Here is a 27465-nt window from a genome sequence, read left to right as displayed (position 1 = left end):
ATTTGAGCGGTTAAAATACTACCTTCGCAACTTCGGGATATCTTCCACTACAGTTTCATTTCCTTTACAGTAAGTTCACACACCACTGCCATGGAAAACGGTGAAACGAAAGACCATCATGGACAAGTGTGAAATAATCCATGCTTATTCCATATACTACGGGCAAAACGGCGGTATCGAACAGCCATGAGAGCGCACCACTCGTATTCCGGTGCAGCATGCACACAGACCAAGAACTTAGCTAAATGTGCAGTAAGTAAACCGCCGGTCAACGATGTTGTTTTAGTCACTGGGGACGAATGCCAGAAAAGTTTAACGAGGCTATTTTTAGAACAACAACCACAAGACAGGTCGAGTTTAGGAGGTTACAGACGCCAAGACCATACTCTTTACCCCCGATGACTGCGTGGTTTCAAAAAATGCATTGGGTCAGTCAGCAATGTGAAAAATGGTGGCATGAGGCAGAGGGGGACCATCTAAAACGAAAATAGTAGTCAATAGTTGACCGATATGTTGCAGTTGTAATGTCGCGCATGTAAACTTGTGAGCAAATGGATGGGAACATTGTGCTCGATCATCCGTAGTAGTTCAAGTTAGATGCTCATCAGGATTCGGCACCCACGATTGCGTCGTGACATTTTGTTTACATTTGCATTTTAATATATAAGCGCTGTATGGGTCGAAGTTGGAGGGGCTTGGAAGTCTTGACCTCAGTGGGCGAGCGCCACAATCACCGCAGTATGGTTTTAGCATGTAGGTGCTGAGTTGACCTGTGGGATCGTAGAAGAAAAAAATAAACAGCATCGCAACACATTAAACAGAGTTTTACGGTTGCGGGTTTCCGTTGGGGGATCGTGTCAGTCTCCCTGGCACCCGGCGCATTTTGAACGTCGAAGAAGTCCGAGCATGTCAACATTCTCGGAAGCGCGCCGCTACGGATTTGCATTGTCATGTTTCGAGATGAGATGCTGGTCGTTCCCCACGGTCGTGAGGTAGAATTTCCGGAGAAAGAATGTACAAGACATTATTAATGAAGTGCGTTTATGTTCTTTCAAAGAACTTTGCGCTGTACGATTAATTCACCTGGGAATGTTCGTCTATACTGAACCGCGCTTTGGGCGATAATAGTGAACATTTCGTTCGAAAAGAGCGTCCCATAGAACAACTGCAATATACTGGAACAAGTACAAATGAAGTTTAATTTTTCCATCTAGAAAATGAGTTAGTTACATATTCACGAATTCAAATCGAGATACGCGTACATTTTCACTGTTCGATCCCTTCCACCACTAACCACCTTATCAGCCACAAAGTCAACACAGTAAACCTCGTCAGTATGTCCCGGTAGATCATTTTTAATTTTATACGTCTTCAAATCCCAAATCTGTTGTTCGAGATAGATGATCAACGACCATGACATTCTAGCGTCACAAACAAACGCAAAGGAAACACTGACCTTCAAAGTACTATCTTTGCTGGCGCTGACCAGTAACCGACTATCAGCGCTCCACGTCAACCGGTAAACGGCACCGACGTGCCCTCGCAGCGTCGCTACGAATTTACCTGTCCGCCCCTCCCAGATACGGACGCTGTTGTCCCAAGCAGCAGATGCTACCCAGCGCCCATCCGGTGAAAATACGACGTGAGATATCTGGCGCTGATGGCCTGTAAGACGTGAAATAGGTTTTGTGATGGAATGTTTGGGCTCATTGGCAGACGCCGGGGATGATGAAGGGAACGGTGACCAAAGGAAGAGTGTGTGGTCATCAGACCCGGAAATGAGTAGCTCGGGCGTAGTTTTAAGAAGACCATCGTATCGGGCTTTGGCAAGTTTTTGAGCTGCGAGGATGAATTAAACATGGTGTGAAGAAAGATCTTGGACGAAACGAACCTTCTTCGTCTGAAGCTGGTTTTTTGCCCGTGTGGTCGAACGGGCCTGTCCGCAGAACAAAATCTGTATTCAGAGTCAACGTTGTCACCCAGTGTGCATGCTCTTTTAATGTGTGAAGGGGTTGCCCCTACGATTCAAATTTTTTTAATGCAAAGCAGAAAAATATAATGGTCTCAAATACCTTTTCTGCGTCCCATATACGGACAGTTCGGTCACTACTTGCTGTATACAAAACACCGTGTTTGCCGCCACCACCTGCCCATTTCACAACATTTACACTTGCAGAGTGTCCACCTAGAGTATATTCTGTCCTTCGTGTTAGTGTGGACCATACGCGCACGGTACCATCTTTTGACGAAGACGCCAGACGAGGAGCAGTTGGATTTCTATGACAATCAAAAAAAGTGATCAGCCAAGAAAATTGACCAAAAGCAATGCAACATACATGTGTATAGGCTCCCAAGAAAGAGAGGTAATCCATTTTGAATGGCCCTTTAACGCTTCTCCGATCGAGGTTCCTGTCTTAGGGTCCCACAATCTGACCTGCAGCATTCCTTCAGATACAAGCTCAAAAGTAGGCACATATCCAAACTAACATGTCCATCGTGGCCTCCAGTTGCGAGCTTCCGCTCCATAGCTTCCCATTCCACGCATAGAACCCACCCTTTGTGTCCTGATAACACGTGCGATGGTGTTTCTGTGTTAAGATCCCATAGACGTGCGTTTGTGTCGCCTGATCCCGTCGCTAACAAATTTCCAGTAGGCGAGAAAGAAGCACATAGAATAGGAGATGTATGTCCTATATAAAATGAATTTAATTCAGCTTAAGCGAACGACAGGATGAAACTCACCTGAAAGTGTGGATGAACATCTTGTCGCAGGTCGCACGCGAAACACGCTTTGAGGTGAACAATATACATTGATGATGTCTTCCGTGGTAATGTCAGCCGTAGGGTGTTCCAAAACATCTGCTTCTATAGATTTTGAGATGACGACCTGCGTAGGAGCGCCAGGGAGAGAAAACTTGTTCTCAGGCAATTTGACATGAAACGAAAACGGAACTGGATCTTCATCCTGAATGTAATTCAATCTGTTAGTTCTATGATGAATTCATAGACTCAACCATAACTATAATAGATATATCTCATACCTGTTTGCTTAACCGATTCACCAACGCTTCTAATCCTTCACGCGAAACATTGGCAGGCAAATTAACGGGTGGTGCTAAAGGTGATCCATCTTCCTCTGATAAGAATTGGACCACGATATTTGATGTTGGTACGGGTGCCTCTGGTTCAGGTTCTGGGTTTCCATGGTATACCTTTTGGCGTTTGGGAGGGGGGATAAGGGTAGCCATTATAGTCGAGTTGAGCGTTCTGTTTTTGAATTCTGCCTTTCAAAAAAAGTTAACTCACGTGCGCATCGATGAGGTCGTTCGGCAGCATCTCGGCACGATATGTTTTGGCCTGATAGCGCAAGTAATCAATGGGCATCCACTCCTCCTCTTCCTTTCACCTTGCCTTTCGATCTGTCCATCCACAACCCAGAAGACCATGTGCTATGCGTCTGCGAAGATTTACGAAATTCTACCTCGCAACCCAAAAAATTCTTTGAAAACAAGCATTAAGCAGACCACATCGTAATCGACCGACGATATTTGGAATTTCCGCCAGCGGCCAAATATCCGCAGCACAACCGCGCAGTCGTTCAAGTGAAAGAGATACACACGGTTCTCTAAAAATTTGCCCTCTTCAATGCTTGTCGCTGTAAACGGTCTTTGCCACCACTTATTGCAGTTGTATTTCGGTGAACTGCCTCGCCTTCAGAGTGTCGAGGATTTCCGTGTTCGACGGGAAATTGCTGGATACTGGCCGTCTCGTTGAATAGCGACTGGCAGACACCTATTATACTCGTGGGACCTCTGTACTTGGTATGATGTACCTTCTGTACCTTCACCCGACTGAAGTGGCCGAATACTGCGGGTTCAGATGTCTCTGCTGCGTAGCCTCCACTGTCAGACTCGGTTCTGTGCTGTATAACCCACATTTATGACTCACAAGGGCCTCCCTACTCGGATAATGTCGCGCAGCTCGCGATGGGTGCGATGGAACATATCAATTGTTATACTGAGGCGCGTTATAAAAGCTGGATCACCGTTCTCGATTCGTTCATCAACTCTAAAAGACGTTTTCTCTTTCAACACTTGGCACTACTGTTTTTCAAACTCGCCAAAGCAAAGACCACATTTTCTTAATCATGAAATCATCCTCGTCTACCTCCCTCCTTGCTTCATCCCAGCATCAACCAGCGCGATCATCATCAAAAAACTGGGAAGCGTCATTCGGAAACCTTTCTTCTTCATACGGGTTCAGCGGAGGCGCACCCTCATTACCACACAAATCTCAATCCTCGATGCCCACAAACCCAGCCCAAATGTCTCCTTCATACCCATCAGCGTCCCATTCATCTCAACCAACGTCTTCAACCGCGGGTAAAGATTATCAGAATGCTTTTGGCCGATTATCGTCTTCGTATGGATTTGGAGGCAGCTATGCTCCTTCCTTCTCCAAAAAGACTCCCACATCAACACATAAAGAGCCAAAGACTCGCGCGGAGCCTCAAGGATATGAGGCTGCTTTCGGAAAACTCGTGTCATCCTATGGTTTTGGGGCGAATTCGCATTCGCGCAAATAACCACTCTCTGAGGTAGATTTATTTAGACAATGCTTAATGTTGCATGACTGAGACTCGTTCGTAGACATCCACCATCCAGTTTAATTAGCCGAATTGTACTGCAGAATCATGGGCCATATCTTCCAAAGAATCATCTGTTATTTCATCCGAGTCCTTTAAATTCTATTCTATAACTTCCTTTAGTAACAGTGGGTTATGCTTCATTCAAATCGATTGCACTACTTTATTTGTAGTTTTAAGACTGTAGTCTAGATGCATGTATTGTAGACGTTTGTATCCTTTATATATACCTCAACATTACCCTTTTGTTCTGCGAAGTTGTGTGATCACAATTCAATAGGGATCGAAACGTATTTCACCTTGATTTCAACTCTATACATGGGTTTTCCCGTGAAGCTTGGATCTCCGAAGGCACGAATTCAATCGGCGACGAGTGATGTTCAATGCCGATGTGATCCGGCAGAGATGATCGTTTCTTTTATGATTTATCTTCGTTTTCACTTCTACTTCATCTCTACAGGACCGATAAATCAAGAGAACTCGTTAATGATCTGCTTTAGGTGTACAAGTGCTATACTCAACCTAGCAGAAAGACATTTTGGCACTCAAGAGACAATGTAGCACAGCGGCTGCAAACAGTCATACCTCAACACGTCATCAAACCGTTTCAACACCTCTGATGTGGGCTCGCAGACCTGGGTCTCATTGCCTTCACTCATACCGCACAATGTCATCCTACCGCCCTACGAACTCGGAGAAGCGTATAAAATGGACTGGCTGGAACACCCAAATTCCACATCAATCCACTTAATCCAACACCTCTCGACTTTATTCCTCAAACCTCCTAGGTCCCAACAACAAATCTAGCAATGGAATCTGCAAAGTCTCTATTCGACACACCAGTGCAACCTGTTACCGGTCTCGGACGATATCGCATGCTCTCAGCTACGGCTGGCGTCCATGTATCTCCTCTTCAGCTCGGCGCTATGAGCATTGGAGATAAATGGAGCGAACTCGGGATGGGAAGCATGGATAAAATTTCCAGCTTCAAGCTCCTCGACGCGTTCTTCGACAATGGAGGGAATTTTATCGACACAGCCAACTTCTAGTAAGATTTTCAGTTTGTAGGTTATCGTCCTTACTGACTTTAACATCATTTTTCAGTCAAGATGAAACTTCGGAAATGTTCATCGGGGAATGGTCAGAGTCTCGAGGAATTCGCGATCAGCTCTTCATTGCAACCAAGGTACACCAAACGTTCTTCGTAATCAAGATAGTACTAAAATATATTTGCTTAGTATTCCAACAACACAAAAAACAGGACAGGTACAATCAAACAAGCTGCTTTGTACTCGGGCAACAGCGCGAAATCAATGCACATTTCGGTGGAAGCTTCTCTAAAGAAATTGCGCACGTCGTACATCGATCTCTTTTACCTTCACTTTTGGGACTGGGACACTAGCTTCGAGGAAGTGATGAAGGCCATGCATACCCTTATCGTGCAAGGAAAGGTGTTGTACCTCGTATGTCATGCTTTTTTATCCCAAGGCTGGATTCAGTGTACTGACGTTGATGATGAAAGGGTGTTTCAAATACTCCGGCATGGGTCGTTTCAAAGGCTAATCAATACGCTCGCGATCATGGGCTTACGCCTTTCGTGATCTATCAAGGCTACTGGAACATCTTGGATCGTTCTTTCGAAAGAGATATCATTCCAATGGCACGATCTGAAGGTAACATCAACTCGGCCAGGTCGCGAACTATTCACCTAATTATCTTTTCTCTCCCAGGAATGGCACTCGCTCCGTACGGCGTTCTTGGTGCTGGCAAAATTCGCACAGACGAGGAAGAAGAAAGACGCCGTGCCAATGGCGAGCACGGCCGTACAGTCTTTGACCCGAACTGGGAACGAACAGACAGAGAGAAAGCGATCTGCAAGGCGCTTGAAAAGGTTGCAGCTGAAGTCGGTGCAAAGAGCATCACCTCAGGTACGCTTAGCTATCGCCTCCTATATATAATGGAATCTGACGTCTGTGATGCCTTGTAGTGGCGATTGTATACGTGATGCAGAAGACGCCGTATGTGTTCCCTGTCATTGGCGGGCGGAAGGTTGAGCATTTGCTCGCGAATGTGGAAGCTCTAAATATTTCTTTGACGAAAGAACAGATTCAGTACTTGGACAATGCATCTCCGTTCGATCCTGGGTATCCCAACTGGCTAATTGTGAGTCTGTTTCTCTTTCATTCCGAGCTCTGATGCTGACATGATTTCCTTCAGGGTGATGGAACTGGACGCAGTGCTATGTTACAAGCATTCTTTGTTAACGAGCCCAGACCCACCGCAGAACCACTTCGTCCCAGTCACCTTTAGAGTTTTTTCTGCCACTTTGCTTGCTAAGAATTTATTTCTCAATGCTAATGTGTAATTGTACGGCACTCTGTGATTCATAATATCCATTCTCATAATATGATGTTAAGCTGCGAACGTCGAAAATGCTCATGCGTCGGTATTTTGACCACTACATCGGATTTTGCGCCAAATACATCAACTACTTGTCAGCTAACACACAGGCACATGTTCTTCAATCTTCCTCTTTGCTCATGAAATTCACTGCCAATGGGACAGTGTCAATCAAACGAATTAATGTGTGATAATAACGATAGTAATGCCATCCGATTCACTGCGATAGCGTGGCCATACTTCGGGGGCAACTCGTCCGCCTCTGTCTCCTCCACCTCCTCAAACAACTCCGGCCTGGCGTCAAGCTGTCGTCGCAGTTCCAGAAGCTGTACTTAGCATCCGTGGCATGGCGACGTTCACCTTGCAAGAGCCCAAGAACCGGACGATGAACCCAGGCCGCCGCCACCCAGCCTGAGAGACGCCTCGTTACCTACGCCTCCGCCTCCGCAGCTGAAGTAGGTGTGATCAGAGAGGTCTTTTCAGTCTTATGCGCACGCCGCCGACGCATTTGCCTCCAGAAAGCGACGAGGATGAAGAGGAATGCAAGTGCACCCATGACTCCGCCGATGATGGCGCCAACCGGTGGAGAGGAGCTGGATCTGGCAGATGTGGATGGCGATGGGACATTTAATGCGGAAGTTGAGGAGGAAGAGGTTGAGATTGTCGATGACGAGTCTGCTGGAGGATCTGGAATTTGGTGTGCGATTTTGTCGACGGTGATCTCCGAATGTCCGCTGGATTCAGGGCCAAGTTCGTTTTCAAAGATTGTCTCGTCTATGCCTAGGAGGGCAAACATCCGTGAGAGCGATGCTGACTGTAAAACAAGACGGAAAGACAGTATCAGTGGATCGACTATGTTACTACGGCCTAAAACAAAGTTTGGGTCGAAGTTACAATATGTGCTTATATGCATACCGAAATGTTAGGCCGGTAGATGGCATTGTTGGCGTTATATGGCATAAAGATTTGACTCCTGGGGTTGCAGTAAGGGCGTAATCCATAATAATAGGGACCAATAGCAGGTTCTGCGATCACGATCCGAGCATTTATTCATCAATGAGCATTTAAGGCTCATTTGAGCTATACAAACTCACTGGAAATCCTCTGTCAGAAGGAACAGTGTTCAGCCAGTTACCAAAGTAACTCCTGGTGCTATGTCGAGTGAAGACTCACTATAGTAAAAGTGCCACTACCGCCGTTCGGTGATGGAAGTGTCCCCGACGATCCATTGCTTGCGTTCCAAAAACCTTGTGAAGACCAGCTCTCTTGGTTCAGTAGATGTGTAGTATCGCGGTCATCGAACGTTTCGATTTCAAAGCCTGACATCGCCAACAGTCGGAGGGGGGTGTGGAACTTGGATTAAGGTTTCGACGCGAAGAGAATGTGGTTGGAAGGAGTCGTTGATACACCGGATTCCGGCAGGGGGGTGATATTGGAGTTTTTCCAGTGGCAGCTCGCCATTTATATGGTAATTACTGTGATGGAGCCGTGTATAATGGGGCAGTGCAGAACATCACTGATCGAAGGATGAAGCTACAACCAACAAATCAACTAGGTTGCAGGTGATTAGGCCCTAGTCTAGTCCCGGAATCTGCCTGCCTTGGTTTTGAGGACATTGCATAGTTTGAATACGGAGGAGAATTTCTTTGAAATTATGGTCGGATTGCCAAAAGGTTGCCTGTATTCTGCAACAACTGGGTGTTTTGTGAGCAGGACATCATGGAACATTGAAGGTGTGAACCTGGGGCTGCGGAGGTGTCCCGTCAAAGATCAGTTGATCACGGTGGTATGGCAGATAGAAAATCGTAAACGCCAACCCAAGCGAGTTTTGTGCGTGTCGAATACACTATTGTTGAGATATCTGCACTTTACATATGAGTGTTTTCGGATTACTTGACCTCAATCCTCTCAGGGACAACCTTCAGGAGCACCCTATGAGGCGCATATTACTCGTAGAATTCGTTCTATTCATCGGCTCCTCCATATAATGCGCCTGTCCCAGAGATTTAGAATGGTAACGGGGCGATACGCTTTCATCATGATTTTGCTCATGGATGAGACTGCCATTTTGATTGACCTATGAATAGGCGATTCCGGAATATATTTCCACAAGGATGAAGGATATGCTAACATATACAAAGCGTCTGTTGGAATATGTGACTTGATGTTTGTGGTTGTTCGACTTTCTGTCTTTTTCTTTTCCACTTTTATACTTACTCTTTCCTTATTTGCACTCGGAACATCGGGCCCGTAGCCCCTGTTCATCTGCTATAGTTAGCAATTCATTTCCTTCAGCGTACAACGCATCACCTTCTCCAAATTCTCGATCACCTTCCCTTTTTTTCACTTTTCACTTATAGTAGCTCGTCTCGGTTCATTCACCTCAGCCCTTGTTCCTTCTCGGCTGAGGTGAATACAGTTCTTCATCGTTTGTAGAAAGTAACTAACAGAACTTGTAGACTCACGGTTTACTTAGGTCAATATATTCAGCCCTTGTTCCTTCTCGGCTGAGACTCACGGTTTACTTAGTTTTCTTCAGGTTATGGGCCCCGCTAGCGCCTGAAATAAACGAATTAAATCGAACCTCAGTCCTCAGGCTCACAGTTTTGTGTCTTTTCAGAAGGCACCAGCTCATTCATTGTATCCAAATCAACGTCTACTTTACTCAATAAATTCATCATACCAAAATGTCGGCCATGGCAGGTGAAACTCCAAACACCGCCCACACGACCATCAACAACATAACGATGAGCACCAAAATTACGCCTGCGAACGTAAAGGTCGATCATATTGTGAACCTCGAAGGAACCTCGAATTTCATTGCATGGAGAGACGACATGCGCAACATCCTAAAGGATTGTGGAGTTTATGGTCACATTGAGGGATCGGAGAGCAGAACAGCGAGATATCCAATTTCACCGAAACCCCAGGAACCTGCCAACGACGCCTCAGACGAGATCATAGCAGCCTACAGGAAATGGTGGAGCGATGATGACAGCGCTAAAACGCTCATTACCAGGAAAGTCTCGGCACTTGTTAAATCCAACCTGAACGCTGGAGAAGACATCACTGCGAGGATGGTTTGGAATCAGATTATGACGAGGTATGCTCGCGTCGACATTAACGCTCAGTTCGCTATCAAAGAAAGGCTGGCATCAATCAAACTCAAAGACTACACCGAAATCGAGAAATACATGGGCGAATTTCGCACCGGCAGAGAGAGACTTAAAGACATGGGTGTTGACTACCCGGAGGGAGATATCATTCATCACATTATCCGCGGCCTTCCGTCCTCTGGTGTTTGGCCAAACTTCAAACAACTTATGATTCAGCTTTATCAGGATACGCTTGACAGAGACAAGGCAGCAGTTGAGGAAGGACGAGCGCCATCCGCGCCCAATACTGCTCTCGAGAGAATCACGGCCCGTTTGACAATCGAGTGTCAACGCCTCGAGGCTGAAGCAGGGACAAGACGTCACCCTCCAGGGTCCGAATATTCGAATTTCTCGAATGATAACCGACCCATCGCCAAACATGCCAACAATCCCAACGGCGTTCGATGCACTAATTGCAAGAATCGTTCACACGACAAGGAACATTGCTGGGCAAAAGGTGGCGGAATGGAGGGGCAGGGTCCCGCATATCGAGCAGCAATGGCAGCAAAGAAAGCGGAGACGGCGTCTGTTGCAGTCGACTCGGGTTCTCTCGATACTGGGGAGATCTCATGCGCCTTAATTGAAGAACTCGATGGCACTCAACAAAACCTCGTCGCCGCAGCAAGCGCGAGATCATTCTTATCTACCTCAATCCTCCTTGACTCTGGAGCAACCTCCCATATCATTAAATCACGTCATTTATTTCATACCTACTCGGAGAGCGATGCTAGGAATGTCACGACGGCAAACCTGGGCACTTTGACCACTCAAGGGGGCGGTACATGTATTCTCAATGTCACATATCAAGGAAAGACCATTAAACTCAAACTCAACAATTGTTTGCATGCTCCCAGTGCCGCTGTAAACCTCTTATCCGTCAGTCGACTCTTCATTGCAGGAATCGGATGTAACTTCGATCCTGGTCGGGGAATACACTTATCCAAAGAAGGTGTCACTTTCGCATCAGCATCCTTGATTCACGGATTATTTGCGATGGACAGGACATCTTTCGTACCAAACACCGATGACTCAACAGTGGAACGCGTCATGTTTGTGAAAGTTCCCGAGACCATGTACCTCCATCACATGAGACTGGGTCACCCTGGTGAACAAGCTACCCGCGCGCTCGTCAAGAGAGTTATGAAATCTGACGTCAAAGACAATAACATTAAATGTGAGTCGTGCATTATCGCCAAGCACTCGGCCACCCCGCATCCGCCAAGTTCACTTGGCCAGGGCGCCTATCAGCCCCTCGAGCTTATTGTGGCCGATACTTGCGGACCTTTTCCCGTCAGAACTCCACATCATAAAGAATACTTTGTCGCTTTTCGTTGTGCCGGAATGAAAGTCAATAACGTCCAGCTTACTGCCGATAAAACCGCCGACACAATGCTGGAAGCTTTCAAAATCGTTAAAGCACGCTGGGAGACGCGTACGGGTTTCAGAATCAAACGCTTCCGCTGCGATGGAGGGCCCGAGTGGAAAGGTAGTTTTGCCGCCTACCTCATGGAAGCGGGAATTGAACAGGAGGTCACCCCTGCCCGTGAACACTGGATGAACGGTGAAATTGAGCGTTTCATGCGCACGATTCAAGGTCGGATGCTCGCAATGATTACAACAGCTCAGCTTCCAATGACTTATTGGGGTGAAGCGGCCCTCACTGCATCCTACCTTCTTAACGTCACCACCACCGATGAAGACGGCATCACTCCTTTCGAAAATATGTACCATCGCCCTCCAAATCTCGCTCACCTTTGTGTATGGGGCTGTCGTGCTTTTGTTCACGTCCCTGAAGAGTAGCAATCAAAGTTAGGTGCCAAATCTGTACAATGCAGATTTATGGGATACCCCCCTGGGGGGAAAGGGTATCGTTTCCGACATCTTGAGACTGGTCATTTTTTTGATTCCTCGAACGCTATGTTCGACGAAAACATGCCTTTTCCTTTTAATTCTAATAATAATTCTCTTCCTGTTGACTATTCCTCTTTACCTTTCTTACCTGGCGTTTTGTCCACTTCTTGTGCCTCGTCTCCTTCATCTTCTTCTGCTACTTCTGTACCGTCCGTTCCGAATATTGTAGCTACACCTTCTGATCTTGATTCTCCTGAACTTCTTCATTCCTCATCTACACCTTTGTCCTCTTCAATTTCATCCGTAGATATCGATGTTATACCCTCCACCCCACCCACTACTTCTCCTCCTCATCAACCTCCAACGCCCGTCGCCCAACGCGTTTTACCTCCTCCTCGTTCGTCCTCTCGAGAACGTCATCCATCGTCAAGGGGTGTGCTTTACAATCAGCTTCGTGAAGCCGAAAAAGCCAAAAGCGAGTCAATCATTGCGTCGCGGAGAGCGACCAGCGCTGAGCGCTCGTCAACTGTCCAGCCTTCCAACGAGCAAGGGGGTGACAGTGATGAAAATCCTTTCATCTCTTTGTGCTCTGTCGGAATGTTGGAGTGCCCTCCGCGCGACTTCGAAGACACCTCACTAGTCTCGCTAGATGTTGAAGATTATCTAGCACGCGATAAGGACCTACTTTTCGAAGCGATATTACTCTCAGTCCGGAGCGAACGCAGACGAAACCCTCACTCACCAAACTACGACCTAAAAATTCCACCTTCCAACTTTGCCGAAGCGATGGAGCGACCAGACGCTGATCAATGGCAAAAGGTTATTCAAAAAGAACTCGACATGCTCAAATCGATGAATGTATACCTAGACGAACAGCTCTCCGAAGGCACACACACCATCGGATGTCGCTGGGTATTCGAGTTCAAAATAGACGATAAGGGAGAATTAGTCTACAAGGCGAGACTCGTGGCGCAAGGTTTCTCTCAGAAATACCTCATCGACTACCATGAAACCTTCGCGCCGGTATCCAAATCGGTCAGCATTCGGGCAATTGTTGTACATGCGACCCTCAATGGATGGCACATAGAGTGTTTTGACGCCACGAGGGCTTTCCTATGGGGAGACTTATCAGAAGTCATCTACATGAAGTGTCCTCCCGGTTACTCCTCCCCCTTCTCGAATGGCGTTTGGAGATTAAAAAAGTCACTTTACGGTTTGAAGCAGGCAAGTAGCGTATGGTATATCTTGATTCGCTCAACGCTCCAAGATATAGGATTTAAACGGTCAGAAAAAGATCACGCCACATTCATCTTCGAAGGAATCTGGAGTGGAGAGCAAATACACTGCTGGCTGTGCATTCACGTAGACGATGGGTTGGGGGCATCAAATTCGAAAGCATTCCTTGAACACACCAAGTCGGAGGTCAACAAGTGTTTTGGTATCAAGGATCTAGGTCCGCTTCGATCTTACCTGGGTGTACAATACGAACGGAACCTAGCCACTCGCGAACTCTGGATTCACCAAAGGCCTTACATTGAAAACGTCCTAGATGAATATGGACTTCTCAACTGCACATAAGACAGTTTATTTATAACGTACATTACCTAAGATTTAATAATAAGGATATTACGTGAGACACGGTGGATTTACTTCCGCTACCTAATTAGGAGATTAGCGTGATGTACGTGTGATTTAGCCTGGCAAATCATAGCGTACATGACGTGCCATTTAGCGCTAAATGGAGCCGCCGGGTGGCCTGCGGGATCCGCGCGTCTACCTACACGGAAGAAACACGGGCCGGAAATGAGCCGGACGGGTCCATTTGCATCCCGTGTATTGCAAGCAGACGGATCCGCTTGACCCGTGTTGTGCTGTCAGACGGACCCATTTGACCCGTATCTTCCCAGAGAGGGAGGGATATTTGAGAGGTATTGCGAATCAATGAGCACAAGGGCTCCAAAAATAATTTATTCATCTCTACCGGTATACAAATGCTTTTCCAAACTCGATTCAATCCCTGCCAGCCCAGCGTCAATTTCCTCCAGCGCATTATAAGTCAGAATTTCTGACTGCAGCTGATGCAGGCGGAGGTTCTTAAACGTTGTGACCTTGCTGTCATAACTATTGTCGCCGACGGAACTGTCAATTATTTGGTCGTATGTTGCCCGTAGCTGCTGCTCGGTATAATTCTAAAATAGTTGTCAGTATCTAGTGCTTGGTAATATCTAAGTGCATACATATAGAAAAGGAGGGTTAAAATATGCCGTCTGATCTGTCACATCCTCGAACTCAATGTCAGACTGGGTGGGAGGCGAACCGGGGTAGCCGCCCATGGGATCAAACCTGCCGTAGGTTCGAAAATAAGGGTTTTGAAGGAGCAGGTGGCATGCTTCAGGGGGTGGAGAATAGCGACCTTGCTTCCTCTCAGAGGAAATAGCTGGACGAGAGTCCATAATGATTTTGTCGATGACAGACGTGTATGAAACATGTGCTGCCATCAACGGCGGAGCCACATCATCCCGGATGACAGGCATAGGTGGAGGATCCAGGGTATCTGGAATAACAGGCATAGGGGGAGGAGCCAGGGTAGGTGGAATGACAGGCATAGGGGGAGGAGCTAGGTTATCTGGAATGATTGGCATTGGCGGCGGAGCCGTGTCGTTCCGGATGACAGGCATTGGCGGCGGAGCCGTGTCGTTCTGGATGACAGGCATTGGCGGCGGAGCTGTGTCGTTCCGGATGACAGGCATTGGCGGCGGAGCCGTGTCGTTCCGGATGACTGGCATAGGGGGTGGAGCCAGGTTAGCTGGAATGACTGGCATAGGGGGTGGAGCCAGGTTAGCTGGAATGACAGGCATAGGGGGTGGAGCCAGGTTAGCTGGAATTACTGGCATTGGCGGCGGAGCCAGGTTAGCTGGAATGACAGGCATAGGGGGTGGAGCCAGGTTAGCTGGAATTACTGGCATTGGCGGCGGAGCCAGGTTAGCTGGAATTACTGGCATTGGCGGCGGAGCCAGGTTAGCTGGAATGACAGGCATAGGGGGTGGAGCCAGGTTAGCTGGAATTACTGGCATTGGCGGCGGAGCCAGGTCTTTCCGGATGACTGGCATAGGGGGCGGAGCCAGGTTAGATGAAATGACTGGCATAGGGGGAGGAGCCAGGTTATCTGGAATAACAGGCATAGGGGGTGGAGCCAGGTTATCTGGAATGACTGGCATTGGCGGCGGAGCCAGGTCATCCGTCCTTGCTGTGCGTTTGCTTTCCTTAGAGTTGCTAATATTTGAAGACATTGCTGATGCTCAGAAATCAATTAAAATTTACTTGAATTAATGCCATTAGTCTTACATTTTATAGGTTTTACGGGAGGAGGTTCCTTCAGTTTTTCAAGAAGCCTGGTAAGATTGTTAAGACTGGTGTAGTCAATGGGGGAATTTTTGCTAGAGGTGGGAATAAAGTTGTAGGAGGACATACAGTCCAGAAAGTGCAACTGGGTGGGCTTGTTTATATATCTCACGGAATACAATACTATCCGAGGATTCTCCATGACACGGAAATAGATTCACCCGTGTATCGAACTTAGCAACTTTTGCACAAACTGGATCTGGTGAAGAAATCACATGACTCAGATTGTACATGTTTGTGTATGGTTTTGTTTTGCGGGACCGCTTTTTTTTAGACTTTTTTTAGACTAACTCCAACCACGATCACCACCCTCACGTTCTACCGTGCCTCACCCATTTAACGCGTCTTCCCCCATAAAAACACGCTTTTTTCAATGGCCGCTTCATCTTCCACCACCGCCACCTTCGCCCAACGCCTCGCTGACTGGGAAAAAAAGTTTACCGAGTGCTACCGCAACGGTGAAAGCGCGTTCAACGCTGAGTTGGAGCAGCTTTACAGGGACTTGGTAAGTTCTCAATTTTATAAGATCATGACTTGCTCAACAAAAAAAAAAATTCCAATAGGTTCCATTGTGTCAGGAGCATGTCAGGGACGCCGCCCGCTTCCGGCTCATTGACTATGTTGCGAGCCCCGTTGTCTACTCGTACAAAGTCATCCAGGGCAAGGACGGCGAGAACATCTACAGGTTTGAGGTCGACTGGGCGACGCTCAAACATCAAGTCGCCAACTTCAAGGCCTACCAGGAAGGCCAGGAGGCACAGAGGAAGAGGAGGGAGGAGGAGGAGCAAGAGAAGAGGAGGGAGAAGGAGGAGCAAGAGGAGGAGGAGAGGCAGAGGGTGGAGGAGAGGAGGAAGAGGGAGGTGAGGAGGAAGAGGGAGGAGAAGAAGAAGAGGGAGGAGGAAGAGGAGAGGCAGAGGGAGGAGGAGGAGGAGAGGCAGAAGGAGGAGGAGAGGAGGAAGAGGGAGGAAGAGAAGCAGAAGGTGGAGGAGAGGAGAAAGGATGAGAGGAGGAAGAGGGAGCAGGAGAGGAGGACCAGGGAGCAGGAGAGGCAGAAGGCGGAGGAGAGGAGGAAGAGGGAGCAGGAGCAGGAGCAGGAGCAGGAGCAGGAGACAGACGAGGAGAGGAACAAGGAGGAGACGGAGAAGAGACGGGCCGAGAAGGGCAAGGGCAAGGCAGTCGAACCCCCGGTGGAAGACGGACCCGTGACAGACGCCCACAAAGACAAGGGCAAACGGAAAGCGGCGGACCCCGTGGAGTCCATTCAGTTGGCTCCAGCGGATTACAGGGGCCCACGGACAAAGAAGGGGGAAATCATTCCCCACATTACCGCCTCCAACATGCCCGGTCACCCAGCGTACAGGGAGAAGCTGGCAAGATTGGCGAAGTCCAAGCAGGGGAAATTCAGGAGCAAGGCGATCATAGGAAGCCACACGGACGAAGACGCGGACGCGGACGTCGACGAGGACGACGAAGGCGATAACAAAGGGGCACCGCCTACCACCCCCACTGCCACCCCCACCCGGAAGATGCGCACGCGTTCCGTAAAGAAGGACACCGAGGACGATGTCCCCCCCATCAGGAAGGCGCGGTCGAGATCCCAGAAAGTGCGCCAGGTGCCAGAGGGGATGGTGGACATGGTGGAAAGGTGCACGGCATGCATCAAATTCAAGGTGCCATGCTATGTCAAGGGGGAGACAGGCACTGAGCCTCTCGTCCCCGTGAAGCACCAATCTTGCGAGTCTTGCAAGTCTCGCAAGATCCACTGCAGCTTCTACCCGGGGCGCAACACCTTCGTGGGTCAATTTTTGACGACGCCACTGGGAAGCTATGGGGAGGCGTTGAAGTTGGAGGAGGGAGAAGATGTTCCGGCGAAGGGGAAGGCCGGGGAAGGGTCGTTCCCCGAGGATGTGGGAGAACTGCTTGTGCAGCTCTTTGAGCGCCAAGGCAGAATCATGGAACGGCTGGACGGGTTATCCGCGTCCATGACGGCGATTAATGCACGGATTGCGACGTTTGCCGAGACGAACTTGGCGGTGGAGAACAGGATGAAGAGCATCGAGGACGGCATCCAAGAGGTGAAGGCCGAATGGACCATGGCCAAAGAACAAGTGGCAGGAAGCACCTCGCTTTCCGTCACGATGTTCAACGACATCACCAAGAGGATCAACCACGTCCGAGATGTGGTCGACGATTTGCTGGAGCAGGATGAACAAAGGAATCCCGCCCCCAAACAGGCAGCAGGACCCTCCAAGACGGAGGTCAAACAAGAATCGGGTCCGTCGCGGACCCGTGAACCCACCTCTGTGCCACAATCCCCAAGCGCACCACCACCGCCAGCACCCCTCCCTTCCCCACCTCCACCTCCAGCAGCACCCATTCTCCCTTCCCCTCCTCCACCACCGCCAGCACCTGTCCTCCCTTCCCCTCCCCCACCTCCACCCGCACCCGTCCTCCCTGCCGTGTCTGCGCCACCAACAGCGCTATTCTTGCCCGGTTCGACTCCGGAAGCGCCTTCGCCCCCCCCAGCTGGCCGACCCTCGCTCCCACCGGTACCGCCCATCCTTTCCCTGTCTCCACCACCCCCTCTCCCAGCTCCACGTCCTTGAAGTTCGACGTCAAAGGCCGCACCGTTGTCAAAGGGTGCACCATCGTCAAAGGCCGCGCCATCGTCAAAGGCCGGCCCATCCTCAAAGGCTAAGCCATTGTCAAAGGCTAAGCCATCCTCCAAGGCTGGGCCATCCGGGAATGGACACTCATTGGAGTTGTCTGATCCCTCGGACAGCGACGAGGTTGAAATTGTGGAGGAGGAGGATGTTGAGATCGTGGCGTCCACGCTGCCCGCGTCGAACATAGCCACAAAGACAAGGGCTGGACGAAAGCGAAAGGCGGAAACGACTCTGGCTGAAGCATCGCGCTCGCCCAAAAAATCCAAGGCCCAAAAAAAGTAGTGTATTTCAATTCTTTGTAACTTTTTTTTGGTCTCCTTTTTTGCCTGTCATATATTACATTGCTCACATCCCTATACAATTTTTTCATCATTTGGACTGTATATAGTTTTTACTCTCATGTGCTCATCTGTTTTATACCTCTCCCAAAAAGTAGCACTTGATGATTTTTAATGAACCCCGCTTTCTGTTTTGATTTTGTGTGAAAACATGTTTGAGAAACATCAAGATAAGAATAAAAAGCATCACATTCAATAGGTATCATGAATCTACTTCAACAGCTAGGCTTTCAAAGTTTTTTTTCTTTGTCTTTTACCTGCTACAACAAGCAGACTTGCTTCCTGAAGTGCTAAGGCATCCGAAGTCACATTCCTGCGGGCCCGTGTTTCATCCGTATCTGGACTTGTTACTGTCTCCACAAAGGCATCACAAGTCACGTCCCTGCCAGCCCGTGTATTATCCGTGTCTTGGGTTGTTCCTGTTTGGACTCCATCTTCTTCCACTGTGTCAAGTGGATCTGAGTAGGGCTTTGTTCTTTTCCTAGGTTTAATCCTTCTAGTTGGTTTTGGCTTAACTGGGGGGGGTACAGAACTCTCTTCATCGGGTCCGTCCATTTCCGCCGTTCCGACATATGGATTTGTTCTTTTTCTTGGCATAATCTTTCTAGCTGGCTTGGGAGGCGCCTCCTCAACCTCTGGAGTTGGGCTGGATGATGGATTGACAATTGTTGGGCTGGATCTACTTGGTAGAGAGGGTGGCTCGCTAGATCTTGAAGGTGCGTCGGTAGGAGTCTCATCCGTCTCTGGCGTGACTTCAAATCTGGCAGTAGTGCGTGGCATCGCGGATGCCGGACTGCCCCGTCCATTATCAAACTCTGACAGATTGGATGATTCAGAGTCGCTTGAAGATTGGGTTTGAAGTCGTATAGCTTTTTGCCTCAGCCGACGTTTGGTTATGGCTGCAGGAGGTGGAGGTATCGGGTGGGCTTCTAGGCCGTCAAACAAGTTGGACGGATAGAGAGGTTCCATAATGTCATAGCCATTTCCAAAAACCTTTGAGAATTTAAAGGGGATGTCTCCTTGCGCTTGACGGTCCCTCCATAGCTTGAGAATTGCAGAGGTTGACTCCAGGCGGAGCCGGCTCGGATCCGTCACGGGGATTGAACTTGGCCAATACTCTGGATCAATCATTTCTGCAGAACGCCTTTCAAGAGCATCCCAAGGAACACTTGAACCAGGCCTATCCTTGGCTAAAGCTGTATACATAGTTAGCAAGTTTGTTGAGGACATAGACAAATTACACACCATAAACCTTGTTCATGTAAATTCTAATAATTGACTTTTGCGCATAAGCGACTTCTCTCCCAGTTGAGCCATAGATAGGACTAGGTACTATTGGAAATCCATTGCTGCTAAACTTGAGGGATTTTTCATGAAACGATGCATCTGGCAGTGCTGGATTGGCCACACCCTTCTCTATTTCTGAAATGTGGACGAGGTATTGAACAAACGCTCTGTGAAAAGCGGCCAACTCGGATGGAAAGAGTTGCCCAAAGGAAGGAATTCTGACATCGTTGAGTGCTAGATCGCTTGTCTGGGTCCTTCAATGCCCATCAGTCAACATTAATACGGGCCAAATTATTCCGCCGTGAATGCTTACGGCGGAAACTTTATCCGCCGTAAACACCCTACGGCGGATAAAGTTTCCGCCGTAAGCATTCACGGCGGAACTTGTTCATGCCGTGTTTAACACTTACATTGAGTATTCGATTTTACCCTCAATATCATAATGCCCCTCAAAGGTAATGGACCTCATACCCATTCTCTGCCACTTAAGTTTCTCCATTTGTCGAAGTATTTTTCTGCCTTGCCTGGCAGCAGTCCTGCAGATGTCAGATTGACGGCGGAAACAAGTTCCACCGACTCACTTTGCCTTCATTGATTTTGAAACACCTTTCTTATTCCATTCCTCAAGGATCTCCATGAACCTGTCCCGCTCCTCCTGAGTCAATCTGGCCTCAACCTGCTTACGTCCTTGTTGATAAAACTTCATCCAATCTTTACTTCCACGAGCAGCATTCCCTGATAGAAGCGCAACCTCGGAGTCAATCTCTGCCGACTTCTCCTCACGGAATACCGTCTGAAAGGTTATACGGGAGTTCAATCCTTCCAATTTTACACCAATTCGATTTGACGCATGGTTTCTAAACCAATTAAAAATTCGCTATTGTGATGGTTTATGTGTGTAACAAAATTTTCAAAGAAACAACGAGCTCACATGCTTCTTCACCTTCCATTCTTTGTGTAGTTGCTTATCTTCCTTCCTAGCACGTCTAGAGTATCTGTGATCCCATGTAGCTTGCAGCTCAGGTATGACAGTGTTCTGTATGTAGTCTGCTTTGGATGACTTTGATGTATCTTTGTAGGGCTGTACATGCTTTTTCAACACGCGCATTTCCTTTGTGGTCCATATATTTGATTCTTCCGGCGGAAAGTCACCCTCCGCCGTCTGTCCGCTTCTGGGTCCGTTGTGGGTTGTGGCATTTGCGGTGGAAGGAAGCGGATCCGCGTCGGGGGATGCATTGGTGGGCATAATTGCAGCGATGTAACAAGTAGCTTATCGATGAGTATCTGTGTGATCTAGTCAAATCTCACGTCATACGGAGATAAAATAAGCTTCCGATCATACTAAATGAATGATGTGATGTCATATTTTTCCCAATCAGGTAATCCCGCTTCATCGTCGGCCACGATGATCAAAGCATGCTGGTCGCTGTCACATACATTGACCTCATGATTTTGCAATAGTTCCCTCTGCACTCAATCAATAAACATGAAATTTTGTAAACATTTAGCGCTTTATATAAAGATAATTTTACAAGGTTTTAAATTCTTGTTAGATGGCTGTAAAGATACAGAAACACAAAATTCAAATTCACGTCTTCTCACCCAAAACTTGTGAAACCCAAAACGGCAGTCATCTCAGAGACCATGAGAGGTATTCAAATGCATAATTTTTTTCAAAAAATATAATGATCCCAGTGAGCTCATTTTGACACATTTTCTAGTATATTGAGAATATCTCCTTAAATACGAGGATTCACATTCTACAAAAAATGTCATTCGGTAGCTATTAAAAATATCTTTCATATGATATACGCCGGAGGAATGAGGGGCCAGCCAGTGAAAAGATATTTCAAAAACACTCCAAAGTGTGGTTCTGAAAGGGTCGTTCTGCATCATATTGTACATTTATGATGGGATCACGTCCATTTTGTGCATCTCTGGATTAAGTTTTGTTCATAACATTTCACTCACTCATCCAAATATGCTGCAAGATAAGTCATATGAAAGCTATTTTTCTCCTCTTTAAAACGGCATAATTGAGGGAAATTTATCTACAGAAATAAACATGTTATACTACATTTAGATCTGCGCTCACAGGCTGTCAGACTCTTTGTTTCCAACATCCATGGGCTTCAAGAAAGTACCTGATAGGGGATCGGATGAGGAGTTTCCCAATGTTCGGGAGGCCTCCTGGTCTAGTGGGGCCAAGAAACGAAAGAGAGGGCGGCCGAGGATCCACAAACTTCCTGCAGAATCATCATCAACAAACCTCCCTCAAACAACGACTTACTCTTTCCAAAACCATGAACACAACATTCTGGAAGAAGAAATACCTCATTATCCGGGAGATCTAACTGATCAGCAGGTACTTGATAACCTGAGACAGCTAGATGACGACAGAACGGGAGGAAAGGTATGTTTTAACATGTTTTTAGTAGAATGATCAGGATGACTTTACCTATCCAGTCTCAAAATGATTACCTGAGGGAATGGCTCCCGAAACGAGAGGTGTATCTTGGAACAATGATTGGAGGAGAAGCCCCGGATCCGGATCTGAATGGACGGTGTCAGCAATGTCAAGGAATGTCTGGAGTGTGGAGATGTTGCCAATGCTTTGGCTCTAGAATTTTGTGTTCTGAATGCCTGCGAAGAAACCATCAATTTACACCTTTCCACCGCGTTGAGAAGTGGACGGGTCTATATTTCCGTCCGGGAGCTCTGTGGGAAGTGGGTGTCAAGTTGTATTTGGGTCATAATGGGAAGCGGTGTCCTTATCCCACGGATCCGAGCCATCTAGGATGCGACGGCGGAAACAATTCATCCGGGAGTCATGGGCACGGCGGAAACAATTCGCCCATCTTTGAGGATGAACACGGATTGGACCTGGATCCGCTTCCTGCGAGCAATGACCAAGAATCCTTTACGGCTCAGCTTCTGGCGGACCCGGAGGTACCCCATTTGGTTGAGCTGGACGATGGAGACGATGAAGACGATGATCTATTCGAGGAAGTCGATACAACCTATCTGGACCAACCTCGTCCAAAGGCAGCAGACAACAATGGAATTCCTTTCAAGGCAATTGTGCACACCTCCGGAGTCCATTATCTGCCCGTGCGAACATGCACATGCCGGTCCGTCCGCCTTCCGTCTATCGATTTACAGTATCTGGAGATGGGATTATTTGCAGCCAGCTTTGAAAACGTTCAAACTGTGTTCACAGTTGAGGTCCTTGAGGACTTTCGGATGGACAACCTCGAGTGCAAAACGTCGGCTTATCAGTATTACCAAAAGTTGCGAAGACTGACTTTGCCAGCGTTTCCAAAAAAGGTGCTGAACCGCTATCGTGAATTGAGAAGGCTTAGTAGAGAATACAGGGACCTTGTCCTGAGACGACAATACGGAGAAGGGCATACAAGAGAAGCGGTGGTCCCTTACTATCATCATTGCCATGATTCATCACCAGAGAGGATGGGTATTAATGTATCTGATCCAATTGACGGCGGATCTGATAGTCCGTCTCAAGAAGTCGGAATGTCAACGGACCCGTCTCTGGGACACGGCGGATTAGATGGTCCGCCTGCACCACAAATGACGCGGACCGAGGATCATCCCAAAGTTGAAGATAGGAGAGGGAAGTTGGCCTTATTCTGCCCCGCCTGTCCACAGCCTGGAATAAACCTACCTGATACCTGGATTGATGATGCTGACAGGCAAGTTTTAGTTATTCTTCAAGGGTGACTGCAATTAACAGCAAATAGCAATCTGTACATACGTAGTTATGTTGCAGATGGTAATTTCAAAGCAGATCACCTCAATCAGAAAAACGAGGGAGACGATGTTTGGTTGAGCGTTGGAGAAGGATACATGACTGCTCCGGGCCCATACAAGGAGCACATCAAGGAAGCAATTTCTCTTGCTCCACGTTATAAACGGGTGCGTTATCTACCATGATTTATCTTTCACGGCGGATGCTTACGTTCCGTGTCACAATCTTCCACGGCGGATGCTTCCCTTCCGTGTCAAAAAAATCTTCCACGGCGGATGGCTTATCCTCTGTGTAAAAAAATATCAGGAACAAACATGTCATAACTACCACGCCCAGAAAGCTGAAAACAGAGTCAGCCCGGGTAAGAGAGTACGTGGAATTGGGGCACACGCTTGCGCTAGGCACGGATGCTTCTGTCCATCCAGCGTTGTCGATTTTGACAAAGGCGAAAAGCAGATGCACATGGATTGGTCTTTGACTCAGGCCAGGGAAACTACCAACACACAGGGAATCACAAAACATTTGGAAATCTACGATATAAACTGTCAATATTGCGTTAACTTGGCAAGGCGTCTCTCAGAGTCCACAAAAATGCATTGGCCACCTTCTGTTAAAATGATTTTTGCAATTGGTTTATTTCACGTCCATGGGCACAAGACGGAATGTCTTTACAACTACGCATCCACCTATGTCCCGGGTGTGGGAATCATTGACGGAGAAATCCTGGAGCCGTTGTGGTCCGTGTTAAATGACACATCCCGGAGTACACGTTCCGCTACCACTGCCCATCGAGCAGAGGTTTTGGACGACCACATGGGGGATTCCAACTGGAAGAAGACCATTAATATGGCTGCAACAATTGCTGCAAAGTTCAAACGGGCACGGGAACAGTCCGGAATCACAGACCGATTTTATAGGGGTATCACGGATCAACAAGATTCCGGGCTCATCAACACTTGGGAAGATGAAATTTCAAAAGCAGAAGCGGACCGAGAACAAGGTGTGGCCGACGCTGTTGGCAAGGTAATGGCAAGCAAAGTGAAAACGGCTGCTGGACGCCAAGAAATTGAATTGCATCTTTCAAATATGGAACTTACATCTAATGGTGCTACTGGAAAGGCAGCATGGATATCATCCGGCTTAAAACTGGAGCAAGCGCAGTACGATTATTTCAATTGCATCCTACAGAATTTAACATGCTTTTAGATTGGAGCTCAGGGACCATGTCAGAAAGCTCGGAAAGCATCCTTCCACCGCGCAGAAACTTGACTTGGTCAATAAACGTCGCTCCATGCGGACCCGCGTTGAAGCCTTCTGTCGATCCGCTATGACCTTCATGGGCGAAGATGTCTTGGAGGATATTCAAGGGGACATTGCTCCCATACTTGACTATGAAGTCAGTGACAACGACGATCCTGATCTTGGAAATGTCAACATTACCCGCGCGGATCCGGAACGACAGCCGCTTCCGTTTCCCTCCGCCGTCAAACAAGATTTCTTTGACGGCCTTGACGCGGGAACAAACCTCATTTTAAAAGGGCTTCGCAAACTTGAACTTCAAATAAGACATGGCCACGCAGAGGACTGTCTGGAAGCGGTCCGGTCAGCCTTGATCCAGCTTTCTTGGCAGTATAAATATCAGGTTCGGACCGCCGACTCCGTCTATATGGGGACTCGTGCTTGGGATGGCGTCAAGCTTTTGAATGCTTCCTGGAAATTGCACCGGCGACTCTACAACACAAACCGTCAGAAGATGATCTATTTATCTGCTGGCGTGCGAGACGAGGATAATATTCGGAAACAATATCCCATTCTGCAAGTCCATGATTGCAAGCATAGTAATGCCGTGTCGGATCCGAACATTCGCGGAGGAAGCTCGGACCGTCTAAGTTGGATTTGGAGATCCCGTCAGGGCCTGGACAATGATAATCAATTATACGTTAATGAGTGTGAGTACTGCTATTTGTATTTCTAATTTTTTTCTCAAGGGCTTCTTAGTCTTCAGGCTAAACTGGCTCCGCGCGCGAGCTCAGAGGAATAGATGGCAAGAAGAGCTGGCCTTGACAAAAAAGGAAATGGAATGGACTGTCAGATTTTATGTGTATATGGCAAAGACATGGCGTGCACGGCATGATTTTGTTCCTGACAGGTTAGTTGGTCACAGGGCAAATGCTCAAAAGCAGATTGCCATGTGGAATGATTTGGGGCGGGCCGCGGATAAGGTCTTCCGTCAAATTAACCCGGAGTATCTGTCCGTGTGGAGATTTATAATTACAGATTAACCAGTTCTTTGAACATTCTTGTTGTATCCCATCTCGTTGAATTCATGCACTTACCGCGGCTTTTTAAACCTCCTGTCGAGGACGAACATCATCTCCTTACCTATGATAAGCGACGTGCTCTGGCCAAAGTTCATGTCCATATTTGTGGTGCACGGATCCGTGCCGGATACCGTTTGTTCATTGCAAACGGAGACTCTGTTTCCTCCGTGCGTCGCCAAAAATGGATGTATTTGCTCGACCTGGAGGTGGTAAGACAGTAATTTTGAACGATTATATCTTGTATTGAGAACTGGTCGTCAGGCTATACTGCTGAGAGTACTCGGATACTGCTATGTCAATGGATTCCAAGTCAATATTCCATTTTTTATATCAGAAATTCTCAATCAGAGCGTACATGCCGTTTTGAACCGAACTCCCCACCATCGAGCTGTTTTATTTGAATCTCTAAATCAAAGCTGGTCAGCATGGGAAGATGATGAAATTTTAAATCAGACCAAGAGCTGGGGATATTGGTGGAGGGACGGATTTGCTGAAGGCGATGAGTGGCAAGTTGCCTTTGTTACCGTTGAATCGCAAGCAAGAGAATTTTGGAACAAGGTATGTTTTTTTATTGCTGTGGATTATATCTGATTTGCGTCCTTCCCACCAGGTGGTTCTGCCTGAATACCAACAAGAGGTACTCCGGCTAAATAATCAGAGGAAAGAAGCTAAGGAGGGCGCAAGTTCATCTACCTCTGGGCCTCCAAGAAATCAGGAAAACAATCCCAAGGGCAAGGGAAAGGCGGCTGAACGGACATCCGTCCCCACCTCGGGGAAGCACGGATCCGCGTTGACGGGAAAGCACGGCTCCGCGTTTTCACCGCCCACGGGGAAACCCAATCCGCCGACCCGTGTTGCAAACACGCGGGATGAAACATCCCCAATTGCAATTTCTGACCACAGACCGCCCTACTGTCCCCGCTGCGGTCAGCCTATCCTAACGGGCGTAATGAGGGAGTTGGCTCACCTGCGCCGGAATGTGGCGGACAAAATGAAGAATGCCCATAAAGCAGTGACTACTTCTTCGGCCGCCTTGGGCAGATATTCTGTATTGGAGAAGATGTGGATTGACTCTAAGGAGCACCCGTTCTCTAACGGCAAGGGGCTTTCAGCCAAATACAAATTTCAGCATCCCGTTCACCCTTCTCCTGACAGTTGGGGTGCTATAACGGCTCAAGCCCGGTCCTTCGAGGTCTCAAAGCTCAAAGTCGCTTCATTTTACATCAACGACATTTTTTATTCTTTTATTGCCGTCAAGGAACTACCTTTTCATCCACTCTGGTATCATTCGCCACCCTCCAACACTGCAAATATTCATCTCCCAACAGATACTCTGCCTACTCCCGGTTCCGTCAGCCCTCCGTCAAATGCACACACCAGCAATGCCTTCCTTTTTAACGCAAGGTCAAGACCTGTTTTCCCGGGAGAAGAGGATGATATTGATAGTACGTCCGATACCACTGAATCCTCTACACCAGCTACGTTTTTAGAGCATCTCGCACAGGACTTTGAAGAGGAGGCGGATGAGGAGTCTTCCGCCGGTGATACGACGGAGGAGTCAGATGCTTCCGGTAACTCGGAAGAGCTTAGCGAGGACGTGTCGGAAACACCCTGGGATGAGGAATCTTAGTTGC

At 47.8% G+C, this 27465-nt stretch overlaps 8 protein-coding genes across 8 annotated transcripts; 4 read left to right on the top strand and 4 right to left on the bottom strand.

Moving 5' to 3' along the window:
- Positions 1 to 1197: 1197 nt before the first annotated feature.
- JR316_0008450 (Notchless protein-like protein 1) lies at positions 1198 to 3248 on the bottom strand (the record flags this gene model as incomplete). The annotated part of the gene is made up of 9 exons (XM_047894165.1): positions 1198 to 1210; positions 1263 to 1384; positions 1457 to 1839; positions 1892 to 2018; positions 2073 to 2277; positions 2337 to 2434; positions 2488 to 2690; positions 2743 to 2965; positions 3042 to 3248. 9 exons carry the CDS (start codon positions 3246 to 3248, stop codon positions 1198 to 1200), a joined length of 1581 nt encoding a protein of 526 aa, XP_047747480.1.
- An 899-nt stretch (positions 3249 to 4147) lies between these two features.
- Positions 4148 to 4585, top strand: JR316_0008449 (uncharacterized protein; the record flags this gene model as incomplete). The annotated part of the gene is made up of 1 exon (XM_047894164.1): positions 4148 to 4585. The coding sequence occupies one exon, from the start codon at positions 4148 to 4150 to the stop codon at positions 4583 to 4585; it is 438 nt and encodes a 145-aa protein (XP_047747479.1).
- An 869-nt stretch (positions 4586 to 5454) lies between these two features.
- JR316_0008448 (Aryl-alcohol dehydrogenase [NADP(+)]) lies at positions 5455 to 7236 on the top strand (the record flags this gene model as incomplete). Its single annotated transcript, XM_047894163.1, has 7 exons — positions 5455 to 5693; positions 5750 to 5831; positions 5884 to 6108; positions 6168 to 6318; positions 6376 to 6573; positions 6633 to 6808; positions 7063 to 7236. The coding sequence occupies 7 exons, from the start codon at positions 5455 to 5457 to the stop codon at positions 7234 to 7236; spliced, it is 1245 nt and encodes a 414-aa protein (XP_047747478.1).
- A 239-nt stretch (positions 7237 to 7475) lies between these two features.
- Positions 7476 to 8371, bottom strand: JR316_0008447 (uncharacterized protein; the record flags this gene model as incomplete). The annotated part of the gene is made up of 3 exons (XM_047894162.1): positions 7476 to 7905; positions 7961 to 8070; positions 8219 to 8371. The coding sequence occupies 3 exons, from the start codon at positions 8369 to 8371 to the stop codon at positions 7476 to 7478; spliced, it is 693 nt and encodes a 230-aa protein (XP_047747477.1).
- A 5647-nt stretch (positions 8372 to 14018) lies between these two features.
- On the bottom strand, positions 14019 to 15341 carry JR316_0008446 (uncharacterized protein; the record flags this gene model as incomplete). Its single annotated transcript, XM_047894161.1, has 2 exons — positions 14019 to 14240; positions 14289 to 15341. 2 exons carry the CDS (start codon positions 15339 to 15341, stop codon positions 14019 to 14021), a joined length of 1275 nt encoding a protein of 424 aa, XP_047747476.1.
- Positions 15342 to 15826: 485 nt separating this feature from the next.
- On the top strand, positions 15827 to 18401 carry JR316_0008445 (uncharacterized protein; the record flags this gene model as incomplete). Its single annotated transcript, XM_047894160.1, has 3 exons — positions 15827 to 15958; positions 16017 to 18002; positions 18075 to 18401. 3 exons carry the CDS (start codon positions 15827 to 15829, stop codon positions 18399 to 18401), a joined length of 2445 nt encoding a protein of 814 aa, XP_047747475.1.
- A 278-nt stretch (positions 18402 to 18679) lies between these two features.
- Positions 18680 to 20990, bottom strand: JR316_0008444 (uncharacterized protein; the record flags this gene model as incomplete). The annotated part of the gene is made up of 5 exons (XM_047894159.1): positions 18680 to 19653; positions 19703 to 19998; positions 20155 to 20280; positions 20326 to 20621; positions 20676 to 20990. 5 exons carry the CDS (start codon positions 20988 to 20990, stop codon positions 18680 to 18682), a joined length of 2007 nt encoding a protein of 668 aa, XP_047747474.1.
- Positions 20991 to 21869: 879 nt separating this feature from the next.
- Positions 21870 to 27461, top strand: JR316_0008443 (uncharacterized protein; the record flags this gene model as incomplete). Its single annotated transcript, XM_047894158.1, has 9 exons — positions 21870 to 22157; positions 22211 to 23454; positions 23503 to 23677; positions 23817 to 24670; positions 24717 to 25459; positions 25509 to 25767; positions 25797 to 26040; positions 26093 to 26389; positions 26442 to 27461. 9 exons carry the CDS (start codon positions 21870 to 21872, stop codon positions 27459 to 27461), a joined length of 5124 nt encoding a protein of 1707 aa, XP_047747473.1.
- Between the last annotated feature and the right edge of the window lie 4 nt (positions 27462 to 27465).

The sequence above is a fragment of the Psilocybe cubensis genome, chromosome 7 (genome assembly GCF_017499595.1).
Source record: "Psilocybe cubensis strain MGC-MH-2018 chromosome 7, whole genome shotgun sequence".
NCBI classification, from domain to species: Eukaryota; Fungi; Basidiomycota; class Agaricomycetes; order Agaricales; family Agrocybaceae; genus Psilocybe; species Psilocybe cubensis.
This window is presented reverse-complemented; position numbering and strand designations above follow the sequence as displayed.